The 21,104-nt window shown below is 41.6% G+C and overlaps 1 protein-coding gene across 1 annotated transcript in view; it reads left to right on the forward strand.

Moving 5' to 3' along the window:
• Nucleotides 1–1,091: 1,091 nt before the first annotated feature.
• ntrk1 (neurotrophic tyrosine kinase, receptor, type 1) overlaps nt 1,092–21,104 on the forward strand; it is a 28,813-nt gene continuing 8,800 nt past the window's right edge. Inside the window, exons 1-13 of the mRNA XM_046398315.1 lie at nt 1,092–1,844; nt 6,538–6,612; nt 7,015–7,086; nt 10,005–10,073; nt 11,386–11,540; nt 12,264–12,406; nt 12,768–12,906; nt 14,813–15,145; nt 16,734–16,792; nt 16,895–16,997; nt 18,836–18,991; nt 19,300–19,430; nt 20,793–20,965. Of these exons, the coding sequence (XP_046254271.1) occupies nt 1,648–1,844; nt 6,538–6,612; nt 7,015–7,086; nt 10,005–10,073; nt 11,386–11,540; nt 12,264–12,406; nt 12,768–12,906; nt 14,813–15,145; nt 16,734–16,792; nt 16,895–16,997; nt 18,836–18,991; nt 19,300–19,430; nt 20,793–20,965 (1,805 nt within the window). The 5' untranslated portion in view covers nt 1,092–1,647. The remainder of the gene's footprint in view (nt 1,845–6,537; nt 6,613–7,014; nt 7,087–10,004; nt 10,074–11,385; nt 11,541–12,263; nt 12,407–12,767; nt 12,907–14,812; nt 15,146–16,733; nt 16,793–16,894; nt 16,998–18,835; nt 18,992–19,299; nt 19,431–20,792; nt 20,966–21,104) is intronic.

Below are 21,104 nucleotides of genomic sequence, written 5' to 3' on the forward strand. Positions count from 1 at the left end.
TTAAGGAAGGTTGACTCTTCTCGAGTGATTGATTGCATTTGAATCACAATAATAAGAGACTGCTTTGTCACAATATCGAGGTGTAAGAAGAAAGAAACTTTGCAGAATGAATGACAAGCTTTACCAGATTTTTATCTGTGCTGCAGAGAGTTCAAGGACAGTTGAAAACTGTTCAACTACTGGCCCTTTTGACTGTATTTGTCTGTCAGTTGGCCCTTGCCTTGCAGTAACATCCAAACGTCTTACAACATCCTGAACCAAATTGGCAACTTCTAATCTGCGCGAACTCTTTAATTGTGTCACTTATTTCTCATGTCAGATTTTGTCTCACTTGGTAATTTATCTCATTACTGAAGCTAAAGACACTTTAACTTCCCTTTCAAGGTGACTTTAAGAGTCAGCACTGCACTTCTTTATTCCTCACTTTCTTCTTCCTTATCAAAACCTGGCATCAGCATTACCCAGAGTAAAACTCAACCACTGGGCTACATAGGTCTAATAATGTTGCTTCATCTCAAATTCACTCAAAAGCCTATTCAGTGGAACATGCCTCATTTCATGTCTATAGAATTTCTTTTCTTTTGAAAATCCAAGTTCACTCTGGCACATTGTGTTGTTCTATGGAAAAGTACTGGAGAGTACCTCTTCGTCAACTGATGTACATACCACTTGAAATGAGTGAAAGTGGACTGCCTATTGAGCATTTCAAAATCACACTGAGCAAAATGTTTGTGTGTGTGTGTGTGTGTGTGTGTGTGCGTGAGTGCGCTCCTAGCAAGGCCTACAACAATGTATATGTTCCAGTGGTGAAAAACAACTAACTCTGAGACCTTTAGTCTTTTGCTTTCATTTTCTATTATTAAATCCTGCGGGGAGTTCACACTGTTGGAAACAGCTTATTGCAGATAGCTTGTCTCACCAGCCCTCCCCACTCTTTCACAGCCATTAAATTCATCACTGACCTCCTGAGTCTAAACAGTCACGAACCTTCCAACAATCAATCTTCCCAGGACAAAGAGTTCCATCCATCCATCCAAGCAGCAGGATGTTGTTACAGTAGTGTTAGTGCGACTGTACGAGCACTACTGCATGCATCCAGGCACCCAAGAGCCCTGACTTCTTGGCTCTGTTTGTGCCTCAAGCTGCTGGCGGGACAGCAGACCTCTCACCCGGGAGGGGAAGAAGAGGGGGAGGGATGAGATCTCCATCACCATATCCCATCTCCTCTTCTCATCATCATCATCATCATCTCACACCCTTCACCCCAAGCCCTCTCTCTCTTTCCCCTCTCGTTTTCTGAGGTGTCTGGTGACTCTGGCCCCTGTTATCTTGCCCCTCCCTTCATCGCAGAGGAGAGGAAGAGAGAGGGCGAAAGAGAGAGGCTGCAGCCCACTACCACCATGTCCCCTGAGGCCGCTTGCCTGCCTGCCTGCCCCTCCTGCTGCTCAGTACAGCTGTGGCTCAGCACCAGACCCTAACCAGCCGGGATCTCAACCCTTCCGGAGAGCCACAAGAAGAGCCACTGTGTGGGAAAGCTCCTCGCCTCTCTCACTGCCTCTTCATTAGGTGAACCACACAGACACTAATTCCAGCTACGGCTGCCAAACCTGCCTCTCTGCTGGTGCTGAGAAGATCTTCTTTTTGAGCATGGCTGTGGCACCCCGGGCCCTGGCACTTATCCTGCCCTCGGTGCTCGCCCTGCTCAGCCTGGCACCAGCGCCCGTCTTGGGAGGCTGCCCGTCAGCTTGCAGGTGCTCTTTCGCCATGCTGCAGTGCCTGGAGCCCGATGGTATCACCAGCATCCCGGCGCTGGCACCGCAAGAGAGCGAGAACGTGACAGAGATGTGAGTATGATGTGTCACCTGCTTTGCATGTGCCTCTCAATGAGCATGAGGGCATCAGACGCACTGACATGGATTGATATTGGTGGTTTTTTCTAATCTGTACGCAGATTATCACTCCGGATAAATTAGTTTAAAATCTAACCTCTGGATGGCTCAAGCTTCGGTTTTAACAAGGCCTTCATAATTTAGAATTTTGTCTAATTGTTTGAAGAGAGTGTGTTAGCCTAATCCTGGACTTAAATTGTTGTGATCAAAGAAATTACTGGATTGGCCATTGATAAAGTTCTCTGACTGAGTCATACAAGAGTATCTGATGGATGAAGTTGTGACATTCCACTGTCCAGTGTTGCACAACAAAGCTGCTTTCCACTGCTTTGACTGAGACCAACAAGTGCCTATCTGTGTGGTGGTGAATGATGGGTTCCCGCTCTGGTGCAGATATGTTGTTGTTAATTTCTCATTACTTGTTAGTTTGTTCTCAGCTGAGGTCTGTCGCTATAGCACAGTGTGTTTGTCCAGTAGTCTTTAATTGGAGATGATAATGTCTGACCAAAGTACTACAGCAATGTATTGGAGAGTATTTGATGTAGTCAGATTCTGCTCTGTAGAGAAGCTCTTTGCAAAGTGAATCTACTGTCTTTGGCGATGCATTAGCATGGCATTAATTTAATCCTTTTTGGTCACTGAAAATCAATTTTGGACTCCTGCTGACATTAACTGGCAGAGAGTGACAGGATGTTCTATGATCCAGTGTGGCCTCAGGGTCCTCAAAGGATCGCAGCACTGGTGACTCTTATTGTATGGTGGAAAAACTCACCAAGAAAACCTCAGAGCTTATTTTTTTAAATCTTAGGAAAGCTGAAACTTCATCTGGTCACATGCTGCTGAGCTCAAGATGTAACTCTTCATTTACTGAAACTCATATACCATATACAAGATACAGGTACTGTTGGTTAACAAATCATTACTTTGTGAACATGTACCATGCTTTCATTTATGATGGAGAGACGCACATGCTGTAATCAGAGACACGTGTGGCTGGAGAAGGTGTTTTTCAGTTTTAGAGGCTCAAATATATTTTCCTTTTCTGATTAACGATCCGCTGACCCGCGTGAGCCAATGAGGTTGCTGTGACCCAGTTTATGTTCTTTTGTTGAAGTTCAAGTGGTGCCCAAAAGATGAATTGAAAAAGATGGCTGATGATGTTCACTTGATGCTGCGGTTTGGAGCCTACTTTGATGCTGGTCGCCCTTTCACAGCCATACATGTCATCGCTCAGGGGAAATGTGTCCGAATAAAACTCATGTGAGTTATTTCTCAGACAAACTGAGACTTCTCACTCAGCTACCGCATGTCTCCAGCAGATGACTGTTATTTAACATTGGCTTTTTGAAACTTTGAATGGAAAAAAAGAAGTGGAAACTGACCACCTGTGATTTAAAGAGGGCTGCTGTATTATTATATAACCCACCATCAGTTCCAGCGTGGAAAAGTAAATGTCACTCTCTGCACCACCACGCTGTTCTCTCTTTGTTCCTGTCCCCGGATCTGAGCAATTAGCACTTGTTAAGAAGAAACTACATTTGTGAAACGCTATTTCGGTGGAGCTAGTCAATTTACTGCCGCTTTCTGCCTCTATTCACCTACACACCACTCACCTGCGCTTTCTCTCCCCCTACTCTCTCCACCTCAGAGGTATTTCCTTGTACCTGCAGCTAAACATGATTCGTAGAGCTCAGGGTGAGGTTTGACATTCTCTCTGAACCACTCAATCAATAAGTAAGCGGGCCTTTCTCTGCTTCTGTTTACCACGGTGCTCTACATGCCAGCAAACAACACTTTGCTGCATTGGCAGTGCAAGGGAATACAGCCGATACGCGGAACAAACAAGGGCCCATTAACTGTGGAACAGGGACCGAAATTCATCATATGCTGAGTTATAAATTCAATTTTGTGAATTGCCAGTCAATGCCCCCGCCCGGGAACAATAGATGATATACAGCCCACTTGGCTCAATCCAATAAGTAAGGGCAATGGGTGATCCCAGGCCCACCTGCCCTGTAATCACATTATTGCTGTGTGGGTCAATCAGACATGAATAAAAAGGTTTGTGTGCTCCAGCTGACAAACAGAGAACTGCAGGGCTGAAACAATGCCACATGCTGAAAGCGGCTGTCATCAACTAGAAATTACTGCAGGTAAACTGTTAGTATACACAGAGCTCTCCTCGTCTGTTACACTGTCTATCTATCTATCTGTCTATCTATCTATAGGGCCTACTTCACTTTTTAGTATATAGTACAGTATAGAAGAAAACCTTTAAAGACAGTCTATTTTGGTGAAGTGATAATCATTACTGTAAAATTCTCTGTAACCAGAAACAGCAGCATATGAGGAGCAACAGTTTATGTTTTTTTCTGCTAAAAAGGACCCACAGAAACCATTAAAACTGCTGCAGCCCTAATGTGTCATGACCCACGAGAAAACAGAATCTGATGTTTGCCGCATGTCTTCAGCCCCTGCTGGAGAATGCACTTTGAAAGCTTATTTTCACCATATTTCAACATAAATTGACATGAAATTGAAATCACAATAGCTCGTGTTTTAAGTCTTCTTTTGTGAGTGTGTCTGGCCTCAATATGAGGCCTTCTTTTTCAATGTACAGTTCTTGAAATTCACAGACTCAAGTAATTACTATTTTTTTGGGTCCATCCTTCAGTTCAAGCAGGGGTTGTTCTAGCAATTGGCTGTGCCCACACACGTCAAAGTTCAAAGGATTTGAACAAGTTTGGCAACAAATCACATTCACAAAAGTATAAGAGAACAGTTTTCCCACAATAATCTAACTGCCTTTAATGTCAACAGGTTTTGATTTAGATGTTTCTATATTCCAACTGGACTACAGAGGTATCCCTTCCAACTAAGCCCACCTCAAACCATTGAGAAGAACATGGAGAAAAATACAAATAAATATGTCACCTGAAATAACTAAATGCTAAAAATGCTTCAGCACATCAACTTCCCCCCACCAAGTGTCATTCACATGTTCTGTTTCATAGTGGTACATTTCGGTACCATGAGCTTGGAGCTGTGGGAACATCTGTTTGCCACTTAATTTTAACACAATTCAAGCTTAATTTTAAAATATTCTACTCAAAATGTGTTTCTCTTACCTCTCATTTCCCCCTTGAAGGGGGGTGATGGCTGCTCCTGATTGGGTCAGACGGGTGTCTGGGCAGGAACTCGATCCCACGACTCCACCATCTGATCACTACTGCACAAACTCTGGCTTCACTGCTCCGCAGTTGGAGGAAGTGGAGCTACGTCATCGAACTTTATATTAGATAAACCAGCAAGACCACCATTACTATTCCAAAAAGAAGCAAAGTCATGTTTAATATGGACAAAAGAACAACTTAATAACCAATTAAACTTTCATTTCATCTATGTGTGTTTTTGATACATCGCTGTCCATTTTAGTTGCCTCAGGCCAGTCTCATGATAATAATGTTATTTATATCATCCCTTTTTTTTATGAAATTCTGGTTCATATTAGTGGGAAGGGAAGGCTTTTTCAAGGATGGGCTATTATGATGTGGGCTGAAGACGTTCATACTGATAAAATCCTTCATTGGCTGAGTCGTGTCAAAGAAGCGTCCTCCTGAGCTAAATGGACGCCATTCATGTATAACACAGGAGCGGGTGTAGTTAGAGGAGGAGGAGGGCAAAGAATGAGGAGGACAGTTTGCTCTGGCAAGATCCTTGGTAGGTCCGATCAAGCCATCTATTCAAGCACCTCATGAAAAGAGCATGCTGTCCTTGTGCTGAGTACTGAATTGATCTACAGCTCGCTAGTAATTCTGAGGTTGATTGTGTCTGGAAAAGAATTTCAAAGAGCTTCACCTACCAGGCATCTCTTAAGTCATTATTTTTTTCTTCCACGTGAGCAGTAGATAAGTTCTGATATGAGCTTTGTGGTTTGGGGTCCCTGGTCATCTTGCAGAATTTGTTGTCCGTCATCAGTTTGTTGGGTGGATGTCAAGGAGGTCCGACACGTGCCGGTGGGATTGAATTTGGAAGCTACCCTCATTGCATTTTTTTTTATTTTCCTCACATAACAATAGTTTTGACCAGTCACTCCTGCGTAATATTCTTCCCATCCCATTTCTTTCTTGCCGTTTCTCCCATCTCTGAATAACGATGCCTTTATAAAGGGGTTAATGGTTTCAGTAATTAGCTGGCAGAGCACTGACACAGAGGTTAGAGAGGTGACTGTAACTCAGTTCTGCCTCTTCTGTTGGTTTCAGTGTTGGATTTTCATCGACAAAATACTGCCATTTTTCTGCTTGAGTACCTTTTAGTGGTCTTGTCTTTGGTTTGAAAGTGCCCTCATGAAGAGTGACCAATCTGTATTCTTTTGGTGTCTGTCAATTGTGCAGCTGGAATGGCCTAAATGATAAACATAAGTGATGATAAACTCCTCTCCTTCATCATTTTGATATCTCTGTTCAAGGAATTCATGCACTTAGGCCTATTTTTGTAATATTCAAGTTGTTTTCATCCGTTTTCTGTTATTTTCAATCAGCATGGGCTTAATTGAATATCTACCTGCACAACAAAAGGGTGAAGGTCACAAAAAAATTTATGTATTTCCAATGCAACTCTCTCTCTCTCTCTCCTTTTTATTAACCAGTTACATCGAAAACCAAGCAAGCCTGGAGAATATAACAGAAATTGATCTTGTTAACTACAGAGACCTGAAAAACCTGTAAGTAATTCTTTTCTCAGAACTTGGACAACTTGTTGTAAGACAGTGCTCATGCTTCCACATAGCAGACAAACACACTTCATACTTTTATACAAACGCAATGTAACATAATGAAGACGTGGCAGATTTAACACTCAAGCTCTGAGTAATTTTTGAAACAATAGTTCCTTAAATTAAGACACAGCTAAGCTAAGTTTCTACTTTCAATTTTTGATTGCCATTTATTGATGATTTGAAGAACCAGTTGGCAGATTAATAAACAGTGCTGATAATAATGCAACTTCTGCCTTTATGTCACACACACACTACCACAAGTATCATTATTTCTGAGTTTTAATGCATTATTTCTATTGAAATTTGTTTTTGTCTTCATGTCTGTTGTGCTTTTATCCCCGCCTCCAGCACGGTCACATCATGTAAGCTGAGGCTCATCTCTGCCAATGCCTTCCAACACAACCTCAAGCTTCAGTATGTGTAAGTGTCCTTGTCGATACAACAGGAAAGCTTTGCCCCTTGTCATGTTTTGACGTGTGTGTGGGTCAGCCTATTTGTTGCTGTCACTCAGTGCTCAGCCAGCTCTTTGATACTGCACACGTCACACGAGGTGATGGCTTCTCAAAATCACAATGACTCAGCCGCTTGTTCAAACTGTTGTGTTACTCATCCACAGATCTGGTAACTTTGTGAGCTCATTTAAGATGCTGAAACCACAAACTGCATTCAATGTCTCAATGGATATTTTGTATTTAGTTCTTCTTTCAGTTGTTTGTGATTTATATTGTGATTTATATTTTGGTTCCATTTTGTCTAACATGGGTATTTGCTGCTTTTATCAGTTTTATATACTGATTGTTATTCCTGTTGCTTATTATTAACATACTGTAACATGGAAAAATAACTTTATCAGATTGAAAAAGTTTATCCAACAGCAACCACCTCTTTTTTATGCAATCATTCAAAAAAAACAAATTAGCAAGTACCTTGGTAGTTAAACTGCAGCCTCTTCATGGTTTTTCAATTTTTAAAAAGTGGCATTTTTTCTGAACAGTTTGGCCTTACAGGTCCAACAATTGATAATACTGTGAGGACTTATCGACTGGAACCATCAAATCTGTCTATTCATCAGCAGCTGACCTTTATCGCCACCATCTTGTCCTCATTGTTTTGTGCTACATGTCCGATGTTGTTTACTTAAAGGACAGGCGGGTTTTGAGGAGCAGAGGTGGGGGGTGGAGGTGAGGGAGGCTGGGTGAGTTCGAGAAATTGGAGAAGACATCCACCAGTCACCTTTTACTCGCTCACTTTGGCGGATTATCGACAACTGATGCATAATAAATACACTCCACTAAGGGTCCATTATCACTTAATCAATATTTCACTGTGGAGGGAGAGGGTGGGATGGGTTTGGGTGAAGCACAGGGGCTTCTGAGTGACAGATGTATTTCTGAAATTAAGAGGGACAGACGATAACCAAAGTAAGCAAGAGACACTGAGGCTTCTTGAACCACTTTCCTTTCTCCACTTCTTTTCTCATCTTCTTCTTCATCGACAATTGTCCTGGAACCCTATAGCCGTTTATTAAATTCCATTCAGGTCTTAAGCATGGCTATAAGAAAATGAGCTGCTATTCCCGCTCTGCTCTCCCCCTGTGGGCTCGGACAGGAATCGAGCTGGTAATGGATAAGCCCCAATGGCTAACCCATCTGACATGAACTTTTGGGAGCAAGGAAAACAAATAATTGAACCCTTGGCCCTGCCAGAGTGAATATGTATTGGCTTCCATATGCACGCTCCCCAGTGTGGCTTTTTGTCATCTTCTGAGGGAGGTTTATTTACAGCCTGGATTCTTGGCTCTGTGAGGATCACTTGAGAGCCACCATGATGATGTTTTAGTGGCCTGAGAGGATTAATGAACAGATATGTGGCCTTCATCTATCACGGCTTTACTATGACAGCCTGGCATACACAAATTTAGATGTAACATTATATTATTAACGAGGTTTTCATTAAATCATTTATTTTGGAAAGTTAAACAAGACTAAGAGTCACGAAGAGGCTATTTAAAACGACTGTATGTAGGCACAGCTCAACTACATGCTAATCTAAGCAACATGCTTAGATGTTCAAAGGAACTTTTATTGTCATACCAGCTCACATTTACATGTTTATGGTATGAAATTAGGACTAAGGTCCTGGGAGTAATAAGTAGGATATAAAAATATGAAATGAAAAGTTGAATAAAATATAAATATAAGCTAAATACAAATAGAATATAAAAAGAATAACAAACTAAACATTTAAATAAAGAAGCCGGTTTTAGCATGTGCGGCATAAATATGCATGTGCAAGTACTTATTATCATGCTAATATGACGGTAATTCTTCCAATAGTTGTTGAGACTATTTACAATGAGGGTGGGATTGGTAAAGTTGGAGACATGAGCAGATTTTGAAAGCCCAGGGAGAAAATGTCATGGGAAAACCAAAGTGGTTAGGAAAAATCTTTGGTAAAGTGTGAATGTCTGGACGAAATTATGTACCAGTAAGTGAAAATTCTGACATATTGGTGGCGGTAGAGGAAATGTCACCAAGGTGATCACCAACGACATAAGGATTCCTCCTCTGGATACCATGAGTCTGTGCCAAATTTAATGGCAATCCACTCTAAGGTCGTCAAGATATTTCACTAAAAGCTGAAAAAGAGCTAATCTGGTGGAAAAGTCAGATCAACAAAGATTTGCTGACACTGTCATCATTCAGCCATGCAGCTAGGCTGTGGCTAAATAGATTCAGTGGTTTTCATAAGTACACAGACTAAAAATAAAAATAATAAAAATAACAAAATTCTACAATGAAAACTTATTTCCCCAGTTCTTCTGAGTATTCCAGTCTGTGTAGCTGAGCAGCATCCTTCCTCCCAGAAGTGTTTGTGACTCTGGACTAATCACCTAATGTAGTGAGCACTAAGCAAACAGTGAGAGGTGTGCTGGAGGTGTTTGTGAATGTTGCTCTCGGCTGGTGTGAAATACTTGCCAAGGTAATTGATCAGAACCCATTTGGATGCATTAACGTTTTCCACTGAGAGTAATTCAAAGCAGGTAAGCATTGCTCCGAATGCGAACAATCAAGTCACAGCGTGACTCAAATGCAAAACAGGACCAGATTTCAGCAATGAAAAGAGGATTTTTTTTTTTTTACTTTATTTTTTCTTGACTTTGTGTGGAGAAAAGTTAACTTTTCTCTGAACAAATATGCTGCCAATAGGAAAGCTAAAGCAGAAATTCTTGATATTGAAGCTTTGCTTACAACACTGGTTACATTTAAGTATTGTTGTTACATTCTGTAAAGAACACCAGAACAAATGTTAATAATATCACGTGTCTTCTTTCACAGGAACTTGGAATCTAACTCCCTCGAACACATCTCCTGGAGGGTGTTTCATTTTCTGCCACTGCTCAACCTGTGAGTCCCTTTAAATTTACAACGAGGACACCCTCATTCATTCAAATAAGTTTAAATTCCCAGGAGGTCAAGTTGGCCTCAAAGGAGGAAACAATCCAATCACCTTAGCCTTGATTGTGCTCAGTGTTCTCATTCAGTGCCAATGGTAATATCTGTCCATTTATCAGCTTAGGTCTCGGATCACATTTGCTGGTCCTACAGTTTATTTTGCTTGCTCTATAATATATGGTCTATAACATATGAAGTGAGGTTTTAAATTCTTTTGTAATTCTTTTGTGTATTGTATTATATCTTTTGTTTTGTGTCTTTCAGTTACCAAAACATAAAAGAGATCATTTAATGTATTACTTTGAGATAACAGTGTTAGCGTGTGCCAGTTTTTGTCCAAGTCAAGGGGAAAGTCGTGAAACGTCAGTTTAAAAAAATAAGCTAAGTGACAATGTGAAGAAGCGGGTCTGCAGCTGGTAGATGCCTTACATACACAACCATTAGTGCTAGACATGCCAACACACAGAGGTGCAGGACAAACCGCTTTACAGATACCTACTATTAGGGCAAAGACTTGCTAATGGCTAGCTGACTAGCGTATCTACACAACCACAGGGGAGTACGGCTGGTTTGAAAGTGAAGGTTGAGGCCAAATTGCAGTCTTGCAGAAGCGAAAAAGTTCAAATTAGAAAACACAATTTGCTGCAATGTTTTTATTCACTAAGGTCAACTGTATGTTTCAGCTCAGAAACAAGACATACTCAGGATGTATAAGATGTGTACTGTGCTCTCAGCTGGCATTATGATGTACACCTACTTTCAAGTACAAATACGCAGAGTAAAATGACAAAGAATTTAAAGATTAATTTTCACGTGAGGAGGTCTTTCAGTGTACTTCTGATCTTATAGCAATGTGCTTTCACCACACTATCGTAGAGGTTATTTCACAGGTTAATGTACTTTTAAAAGAAACTACTGCCGCCTTTTGCAACCTTGATTGACATCCCTCTTTTCAGTGCCTGTCAGCAACATCTTATATAGCAGAATACAATCATTATTAAAGATATCTAAAGTTGAAGGTTATGTAAAGTTATTTTCCACAAGATTTTCAAGGATTTATATTAAACGAAAATTGTATGTGTTTTTAATCATTTAAACTGGGGTTAGTGGCTTTAAAAGGACACTGTCTTAGAGTCTATCATAAGTTTGTCAGTGGATATGTGTTCTTGTCAGAGAAAATGAATCAAAAGGAACTGAAAACTGAAAATTAAAATTATATTTAGCCAATCGAGCTGATTTTCCTCCATTTTTTTTTTCTCTCCAGGGTTTTGAGGGACAACCCTCTCGTGTGCTCGTGTGACCTCCACTGGCTCCAGCAGTGGCAGCTTAATGAGCGTGGTGACCTTCACAACCAAATGCTGTCTTGTTTCTCAGATGATCAGGAAGTGCCCCTCAAGTCTTTGGCGATAGATAACTGCAGTGAGTTTGGCTTTTATGTTTATGTTTTTTTTTCAACTGTACTGCATTCTTAGTGTTATTATTAGTGTTGAAATGTGCAAAGTTTCCGTCCACTCGAAAATGTGTTGTTCTTGTCGTTACTTCGCTGGAACGTTTGAGCTTCACGATGCAGAGTGATGTACATACGGACTTTGACACATTAGCTCGCTGAAGGGGAAAACTGAGTTCAATGCGTGAACGTACAAGCTGATTGTGTGGCATCACAGAAAGAGGCCTGACAACTTTAATCCCGCAAAGCACAAACACTTAAAATGGATTACCCAATGAAGTAGGAAATGTTTTGTGGGTCAAAGTTAAACTTCTGAATTGAAAAACATTATATATTCTACATTCTGGATTTTTAGGTTAGAAGAGAAGAATGAGATGCAATTTTCAGAATTTAAATTAATATCCTTCATCTGTTTTTTTATAAACATTATAACATCTTACAACTTTCTGAGACGTCTTCCTCTTGTGCGTTGTGGAAACGATGCAGTTTCACCCAGCTGGTATAAAAAGGAAAATTAATAACCATTTGTTGTTCCTATTCTCCATATTAATGCTTTCAATGAGCAGGTGCAGTGAAATGCAGGGAAGAAATGGGCTCAGCATTGTTGCTTTAATCACATACGGTAGGAACATCTTGTTGCCAGGAAACATCTGAGAGAGTTTTTGGCCCTCTGCTGTTTCCTCTGCTGCCTTAAGGTTTGCCTGTGGTGACTATTGTTCCTACCAAATCCAAGATTCAAGAAGGAGGCAACCTGACATTTGAGTGTCATGTGACAGGAAGTCCCACTCCCAATGTCAGATGGCTAACTAAGGAGCTCCGGTCTCACTTCTCTACACAGGTAGTGAATAGTTTTCAGTATGTATGTATGTATGTAGATTTCATGCAGATATTAACAAAATAACATTCTCTATTCTGCACACACAACATTTAGTGTCTGTCCTCCTCTGTTGCTCCTGTTGTTTTTCTGGACCTTTTATTGGAGGATTTTTTCACATTATTACACATCCTCTGAGGCAAATTCACAGGTTCCCTATTAGCGATAAAACTGCATAAGAATGCTTGTCTGCCTGTAAGAACTAAGTGAACGACAGTATACTAAATTAGATCCCAACCTGTACACCTCTAAGTGACCCATACACAGTTGTTACCTGGATGCATTAACCTCCTCTGCTCTTTGTGTGCGCTGTCGGCTGCCGCAGGAGATCATCTGGGGCTCCACATTAGAGCTGGTCCTTTATCTCACCAACGTTTCCTCCCATGACAACCTGCACAACCTAACCTGTGAGGCCGAGAACCAAGCTGGGCCTGGGGAGGACATGGTGCAATTGGACATTGAGTGTAAGTGCCTGCAAAATAAAAACCACACTCTTGAAAGCTCACAGGCTCAATACAAGTCGTCGGGCTTAATGGAGGTTAGGGCGAGAGCACACTGGGGCCATTTTTCGAGTGCAGGCAGGGTGGACAGCCAGAGAAAGGAAAAATGGACTGCACTGATTTCTTCGAAATGTCCCCTCGGCAAATATGAGTATGTACCCACCATGCTTCTAATGGGGCTTTTTGTCATCTGCCACTCACTCTGGTGACTGGTGAGAAGTGTTAAAATAATATGAGTGAATTGCTGCAGATATGGCTTGCCATTTCATGTAGAGATACAATGAGAGGACAAAAGAGAGTGAACTTACCTCACCTTGCTCTTAAAGAGCTCCGCCCCACATGCACTGCACTTCTAAACTACAGCTGCAGCTTGACCCGAGAGGTTCACTGTTGTTTTCTCCTTCCAGATGCATTAGTGCATCTTGAAGTCGAAGAACACTGAGGAATGACAGCACCCAGTGGCCCCACAGAAAACATAGTCAGATGCATTAGTGATACATTACTGCCAAAATACTGCCAAAACAATATCATATATCACCAACTCAGTGACACTCATTAGAAAATAAAGCCAAAAAGAGCAGGGGCGCCAATCAGCTGAGGCCAAATGCACAAGCATCAAGGGACAGATAATGAACGTCAGGAAAATGGGGCTGATAACCCGTGCTAAGATCTGATTTGAGCTTGTGCTAATGGACTTTTCCCTCCTACTCCGGAAAACCGCTTCGTCCGCAGTGATTGGCAGTCTGTAAATGTGTTAGTGCAGCTAATCTATCAACATCAGCCCCCCTGGTGGACGGACTCTCGTTAACCGCTAGCCCTTTAATTACTCTTAATTACCTCCCAGAACAGTGGGTGTTTACTGCTGAGTGGCTCTCTGTGCCATTGATTCATGGTACTCGTGTGGCTTTTCTGTCATAAAAAAGCTTTTCTAAATCGTGTTTTTAGCAATGTCATTCATTTAAACTTTAAAAATAATAACAATAATAATAATGATAATAACCCAATTCAGAGCTTCATCCATAATCATCATCACAAAAACTTATATTTTCTATGCAGAGGTTCAAGTTAACTATGAAGCAGCATGGAGTGATTTCCATTTTCGGCATTTGCTTCATTTTTTCACAATGTTCATTGTCTAATTCTGCAGTGAGGTCTGAGAACTGGCAGCCTCATTAAACATAATTCTAGCCTTCCTTTTAACCCCTGCAGTGAAATAGCTTGTGGAGGGTTAGTAGAGGTCTCTAATGGATGATTAGTTAAATGTGATAAGCAGTGCTAATTTTCACTCAGTGCAACAGTCTTCAGCGAGCCCAGGCCAAAGAGACAAATGCCTCAGTAGCTCCTTAGCACAGCACTTTCTGAGGCTGGGTCATGGGTTAAGAGCAGCAGAGTGGTCTGTGCAGTATGGAGGGTCTCCACCCTCGAAGGTCTCGTTCGATCTAAATGAGGCCATTTCCTGTAACTTCATGTCCAGCGGCGCTTCCAGGTAGCTTTTGTGGTCGGGGGCACAACGACGACGAGGTTTCATTATTCATAGCAGGTCAGCACAGGTTTGCAGTACAGATGGAGAACATTGATTCATGGAAATTCAGAGGGAACCTATCAGGTACTTCGCCAACCTGACTTTGTGTTACTCAAGATTAAGGTGCACATTCAGCAGATAATCGTAACATACAGGCGGGTGCGTTTACAGAGCACCTCTTTACTTTGTGTTAACAGTGGTGTTAAAGAATAACCAGTAAGTAACAAAGTAAGTAAGTAAGTACAATACTTTTACTCAAGTATTGTGCTTGTGTACATTTGTTGGAGAGGAAAGAGACTTACTCGTCTACAACTTCTCTGAACTCCCACGTCTGTCTTCTTCCAACAGTTCCAGTCAAAATCCTCTTCCTGAAGGATGCTGTGCAGCAGCACCACTGGTGCTTCCCCTTTGCTGTGGATGGTAATCCTGAGCCAACCATCACCTGGCTGTACAACGGCAAAGAACTCAAAAAGACGAAATACGCATACACCCAGCTCATCCCCGACTTGGGTGACGGATCAGTGAAACACGGTTGTCTCTTCCTCGACAAGCCCACTCACATCAACAACGGTTACTACACTCTGATTGCGGAGAACAAACTGGGAAGGGATGAGGCCACAGCAACTGGGTTGTTTATGGAGAATCCCTTCGACCCGCACGATCCCGAGGGCATAATTCCAGGTGAGCTCCTGAAACTGTTTTGTAGCTGCAGAATGTTTTTTCAGAGTAGTATCTCACAATGTGCAGAGGAGGCCATTAGGACAGCTAAAAGAGAAATTCATCCGAACGTCTTTCGAGTTTAGGTATGACTTATCCAGTGTGGAAGCAACTGCTTGATTAATCTGTTTGCTTTACAATAAGTTTCACGTTTGTTGGAAGGCAATGAATAGGGAACAAATCAGAAACAACATAACAATTACTGATTCACTGACTCGGAATAACTGCATCGAGTACTATATAGCAAATTATATATATTATAGTTAATTATAAGTTAATGAAACTCGCAATGATTGGATCTGTGAATCAACATACTGACCTGGTTAACTCTGAATCAGGTGGGGGAGCAGCACAGAACCAATAACCACTCATTAACTGGTAATTACATAAACATCAGTTTCTACTTCCACCCCTAAGTGAAAAGGTGCATTATTCCTACTGGAGAATTCATAATCATCCTCTTAATGACAAACTAGAAACAGCAGGATTCTCAAAAAAGTTTTAAAACATCACATTTAATGCACATAGACATTAATAATGACATCCAAATGTCATGTTCTGCCTTAAAAATCAATTAAACAAACCAGTGAATAAACAGGTGTTTCAGCCTAATCGGTTTTTACATAGTTTTACACATTCTTGTGTTTTGGCTATGGAGTCATGTCATGGAGTGGCAGTAACACCAAACACAAACTGCTTTCACTTGTGTACTGTTCTACAGTGTATTTATATGTACAAATACATTCTGGGTCTCAGAAGCTAATGCGTACAGCACCGATATCCTCTCATCTAACACCCTGCAAGAAAGCAAATAAGTATATTTTTCCAAAATCTCAAACTATTCCTTGAACATGTCACTTAATCTTGTATTGACCAATGAAATTTATGGAACTTTGGATGTGTTAACAAACTTGGCCATATATGTCCAATAATGAAACAAGAGACAATAGTTTTGAAGTCCAAATAACTTTTTGAGAGAAATATCATAATAACCTCATAGTAAACTTGGCCCTGAAATATAGATGACATTAACACAGATCAATACAAACAGAAACTGAATAAAACCGAGTAAAATAAAAAACTCTGAATGGAGACTTAAGGTAGAATATTAAGTCTATTTTGTAGAAGCTGAAGGGAAGCATATGAAATACAAGACTCTGAGATTATTATATAAGTGCTGCTCACTGAATTATGTATAAACAGACTTTCTGCAAAGTTTTCATATTAAAGCAGGGCGTGTGTGTGTGTGTGTGTGTGTGTGTGTGTGTGTGTGTGTGTGTGTGTGTGTGTGTGTGTGGGCATGAATGTTTGATAAATCTCTAAACATTCTGAACACTCATGAGTAGCTTATGTAACATCTTTGGTTCGTCATCATTTGTGTCCCTAAACGTGTTTGTGTTCTCGCTTCCCACATGCCAGTCCATGATGTGGATGCAAGTAAGCCTTCAGCTGGTTTTTACTTTCCTAAAATTCTTCACACGTCTCCTCAGCCCTGCATGGCCTGCTGTCTCAACCCAGCGTTCTTTAACTAAATCTCATTCCTGCCCCTCAGTTCCTACAAGCAAACCAGACATGGACATCACAGAGAACTCGGAGAGCCGAACGTTTGTGGTGCGTCTGCTTGTCATCATGCTCAATACAAATGCAATGACTATTGATTGACTATTGACTACTGGGGGTAAACGGTAAACCTGCGTGTTCTCGTTCGAACAGGTTTCTGTGGCTGTGGGTCTGGCTGTGTTTGCCTGTACTTTCCTTCTCATCATGGCTTTGGTTATAAACAAGTGTGGCCAGCACTCCAAATTTGGTATTCACCGTAAGTTATCAATATAATACACTTATTCTCCTTCTTGCTAAGAGTTAGATCACTGCCACTCTCATGTCTGTACACTGAATACAAAGCTCAAGCCAGAGAAATAAAATCAGCCTGCCAGCACCTCTTGGTTGCTAATTAAGCCACCGAATCTCCTTTGTTTAATATGTACAAAAAGTGCAAAAAAGACTAATTTAAGTCAATGGCCCAGTCAAGAAAAAGTTTCAACACATCACTCAGCATAAAATCCTAACTTTTTAACGCTAAGCTAAGCGGCTGTGGGTTTTAGCTTCATATATCGTGTACAGGCATCTCATACTTGGCAAGAAAGTTGATATTTCACAAAACTGTACGGTGTTGTCTAAGCATAAAATACCTATGACAGTCCTGGTTGGATGATTTTGCTTTTGGTATGTTTCCTCAGCAAACTTTTAAAAAATACTAATAATAAAAAAAAATCGATCAATCTTTATTGGATTATTTTATAATTGACTTTGTGCTAAGCTAAGCTAACAGAATCTCATCTCTTATCACTCCATAGTCTGTTAGCTTAGCTTAGCACAAAGACTGGAAGCAGGGGGAAACTGTTAGCCTGACTCTGTCCAAAGTTAAAACATCAGCCTAGCTCACTAATTAATATGCTACATCTGGTTTGTTTAAGGAAACAGAAAGGTAAAGGATTTATGGTTTTACTTGGAATTACTTGTTGAGCTTTCTGAAATTTTGTTTTTGGAATTTTGACTGTGTCAGACCACCTGTTTCCCCTTTTAGTTTTGCTTCCAGAGGCTAAACTGATCAAGTCCCAGCTGTAATTCATACGCATGAATGAGACTGGTATCACATGTACAAACCAAACACTCTTCTAATCAACTTTGTAACAGCGCAATGAAAATGTTTTTCAGCCAGGCAGACTGTATTAGGAACGAGTGAATTTTTTACCTTCGAGGGAGACATTACTGCAGAGAAAGACTGTTGCCATGTGGCTCTTTATGTCACTGTCACTATGTCACGCAGCACCAATCTGATGATGTACATGCGAACTGGAATGAGCCATAATCAAACGTTCTGCCAAATTATTGTTTCAAATCACAGATGGTTCTGTCAGGCTCTTAGCGAGTAATGCACAGGAGAGACTTACTAATATAGGATTTCCACTGAGCTGTAACTTTGCACACAGGCAGCCGCTGTGTCGGCCAGGCTAAAGTGCCTTAATTACTGCATGAGAATGGCGGCAGAAACCTCCCTTGGCCACCACGTGGTGCGAGCCATTAAAGAAGATGGATGGATTGATAGATGGATGGATGGAGGAACCGCTAGACGTGATGTAGCTCTGCTTGGACCCCCCCACCACACACACACACACACATACACATCTGCCCTTCTCACTCTCAAAGTGCCTAAGTGTGCCTGATTGCCTAAGTGGACTCTGCTCTCCCTTTCCTTCAATCCATCGCCTCTGTGCCCTCTCTTTGTTGTTCCATTTTCCACCGTGTTGGGCTCTGGGGGTTCTGTGGTTTGCCTTTCTCAGTGGGGTTTTACAATTTGGGCCCCACTTGTTTGGCTTTTAATACGCACAGCAGTCAGGGGCTGCTAACCATTCAGGCTTCCTATATGGTCATTTTTTTCAGTTCTGTGTGGCCTGATTGCTGCATGGTTGATGATGGTGATTATTAGAGCTTGTCATCATCTGTCACCATGGTACCAACAAATGTGCAACCAACACGGTAGCGGAGAACGTCGATTCCCTGAGAGGGAAAAATGGGTTTTGAATTGCTTCTTTTGATGGCCACTACAATCACAAATAGTTGAAAGCTGATTAGGGTCCCTCCCTGTTTCATTAGGTTCATCAGTTTTGGGCACTAAGGATGATCTGGCAGTGTCGCTTCGTTTCATGAACTTTGGAAGCAGCCCGCCTTCCTCAGATGAGGACTCTGGTTTGTCCAGCTTTGTAGAGAATCCACAGTACTTCTGCGGCATCATCAAGGAGAAAGACATGTGTGAGTGTCGCTGAGCTCGTTTCCACTTATTTACACACTGCTGATGTTTGATGGTTGGTTCCTGAATCCACAGTCACGCTTGCTACCCCCAAATTTACTTGATTGTTGGGGCTGTTATTTACAGCAAGCACTTTTTCACGTGGGGCGTTTGGGTCAGTGTCATTTTCGGTCTGTAACGTTTGAGTGTCTTTGTTGCTGTTTTTGTCCACCAATTACAATAAGCACAAAATGGTGCCAACAAGACCGCAGGTGATCGAGTCGTTGATTTCAACCAGATTTTCCCACCTTTTTCTGGATTTTACGATCAGGTGTCCAGCATATTAAGCGGCAGGACATTGTGCTGAAGTGGGAGCTGGGCGAAGGAGCGTTTGGCAAAGTCTACCTGGCAGAGTGTGCCAACCTCAGCCCTGACAGCGACAAGATGCTGGTCGCCATCAAGGTGAGTGAACTCACATCAGCGCTCTCCACTGGCTCAAAGGCACTTTCGCTATTAGCCCGGTTTCGTCCTCTTTAAAGTTTTGCAGCGTTAATGAAACCAGATAAGCAGTCAGTGTGAAGTCAAAGCAGCGGGAGGCAGAGAGTGCTGAAATGTTACAGTAACAACACGTAAGCGTAAACGTCTGCTGCAGTGCAGGCAACTGAAACTGTGAGGATTAGTTAAAACTAGTTTTTTTAAAAAAAATCACTATCACATTTGATTTGAATGCAATAAAACAATTTGAGTTTGAGTTATCTGAATATCTTTTTGCCTGTCTGATTTAAAGAGTTTAAGATGCTGTCTCATGGAAATGGAGGGACCCTTTAAAAAGCTCAAGTCCAAATCTGCTTTACTTACATCAACGCAGAACATCTTCACTAGTATCAACACCGTCCTCTTCCTCACAGGTGGTGGTGGCTCCTTCACTGACACCATAGCTACATCTCGCCGGCTGTCTTCTCCTTCTCCCTTCTTTGCTGGCATCCAAATTTATGTGAATGAATAGAAATGAAATTCACTCCATCGTTAGCTGGTGGTTCGTTCAGATCAGTAAATCTTTCACTTTTGACATTAAAAAAAAAACATTCATTCAGTTTTTGGGTGAGTACAAAAGACAAAAAAAGCTACTCGATATGAGACCAACAAGTACAAGTACGTACACTTCACTTAACATAACATCCTGTGGTTTCCGAGTGAGATATTTGTGGAGGACAGTCAGGTGGTTTAATACACAGCTCACATTACAATAAGTTAATGCAAACCACAGGAAATAAAAACAAGACTCTGCCCAGATTTATCGGTCCATTAATCAGGCATATGCTTTTATTATAACACATCATCACTTATAAGCAGGGTAGCAGCGAAGAATTTTGGCTCCAATGGGAAAAAAAACCTCCTCTTAACACTCAAAACTCCTCTCTAACAGCATCTTTACTTTTATTTTCTGTCACACACTTTACCTTTTATTGCAGCCCTCATCGCTGCTGGCTTCTTTTGGCGCTGTTGATTTAAGGTGTGGGTGGCACAGTGGAGCAGTGGTTAACATTTGAAGTACTCACAGCAAGAAGGTTCTGGGTACAAAACTGCCAGTGAGCTGAGGCCTTTCGCGGTGGAGTTTGCATGTTCTCGCCGTCACTGCATGGGTTCCTCCCACAGTCCAAAGTCATGCGGGTTATGCTGTTTGGTGACTCTAAATTGCCCGTAGGTGTGTATGGTTGTTTGTCTCTATATGTCAGCCCTGTGATGAACTGGGGGAACTCTGGTGTCAGCTGGGATAGGCCCAGTAACCACAATCCATGGTCAACGCAAACTGTGTGTTCACAGACTCTAAAGGACGCCAACGAGTCGACCCGGCAGGACTTCCAGAGGGAGGCGGAGCTGCTCACGGTGCTCCAACATCAGCACATTGTGCGGTTCTACGGCGTCTGTACCGACGGGGAGCCGCTAGCCATGGTGTTCGAATACATGAGGCACGGAGACCTCAACCGATTTCTCCGGTATGTAGCAGACCTGAGGGTCGCCATAAGCTCAAATTCCACAACTGTTCATCTCTGCTGAGCAAAATACTGCTCCTCAAAGTAGTAAATATGATGACCTGAAATAGAAGAAAGAAAAGAAAGAAAGTGACATATTTTG

The sequence above is a fragment of the Scatophagus argus genome, chromosome 9, assembly GCF_020382885.2.
Source record: "Scatophagus argus isolate fScaArg1 chromosome 9, fScaArg1.pri, whole genome shotgun sequence".
Classification (NCBI taxonomy): Eukaryota; Metazoa; Chordata; class Actinopteri; family Scatophagidae; genus Scatophagus; species Scatophagus argus.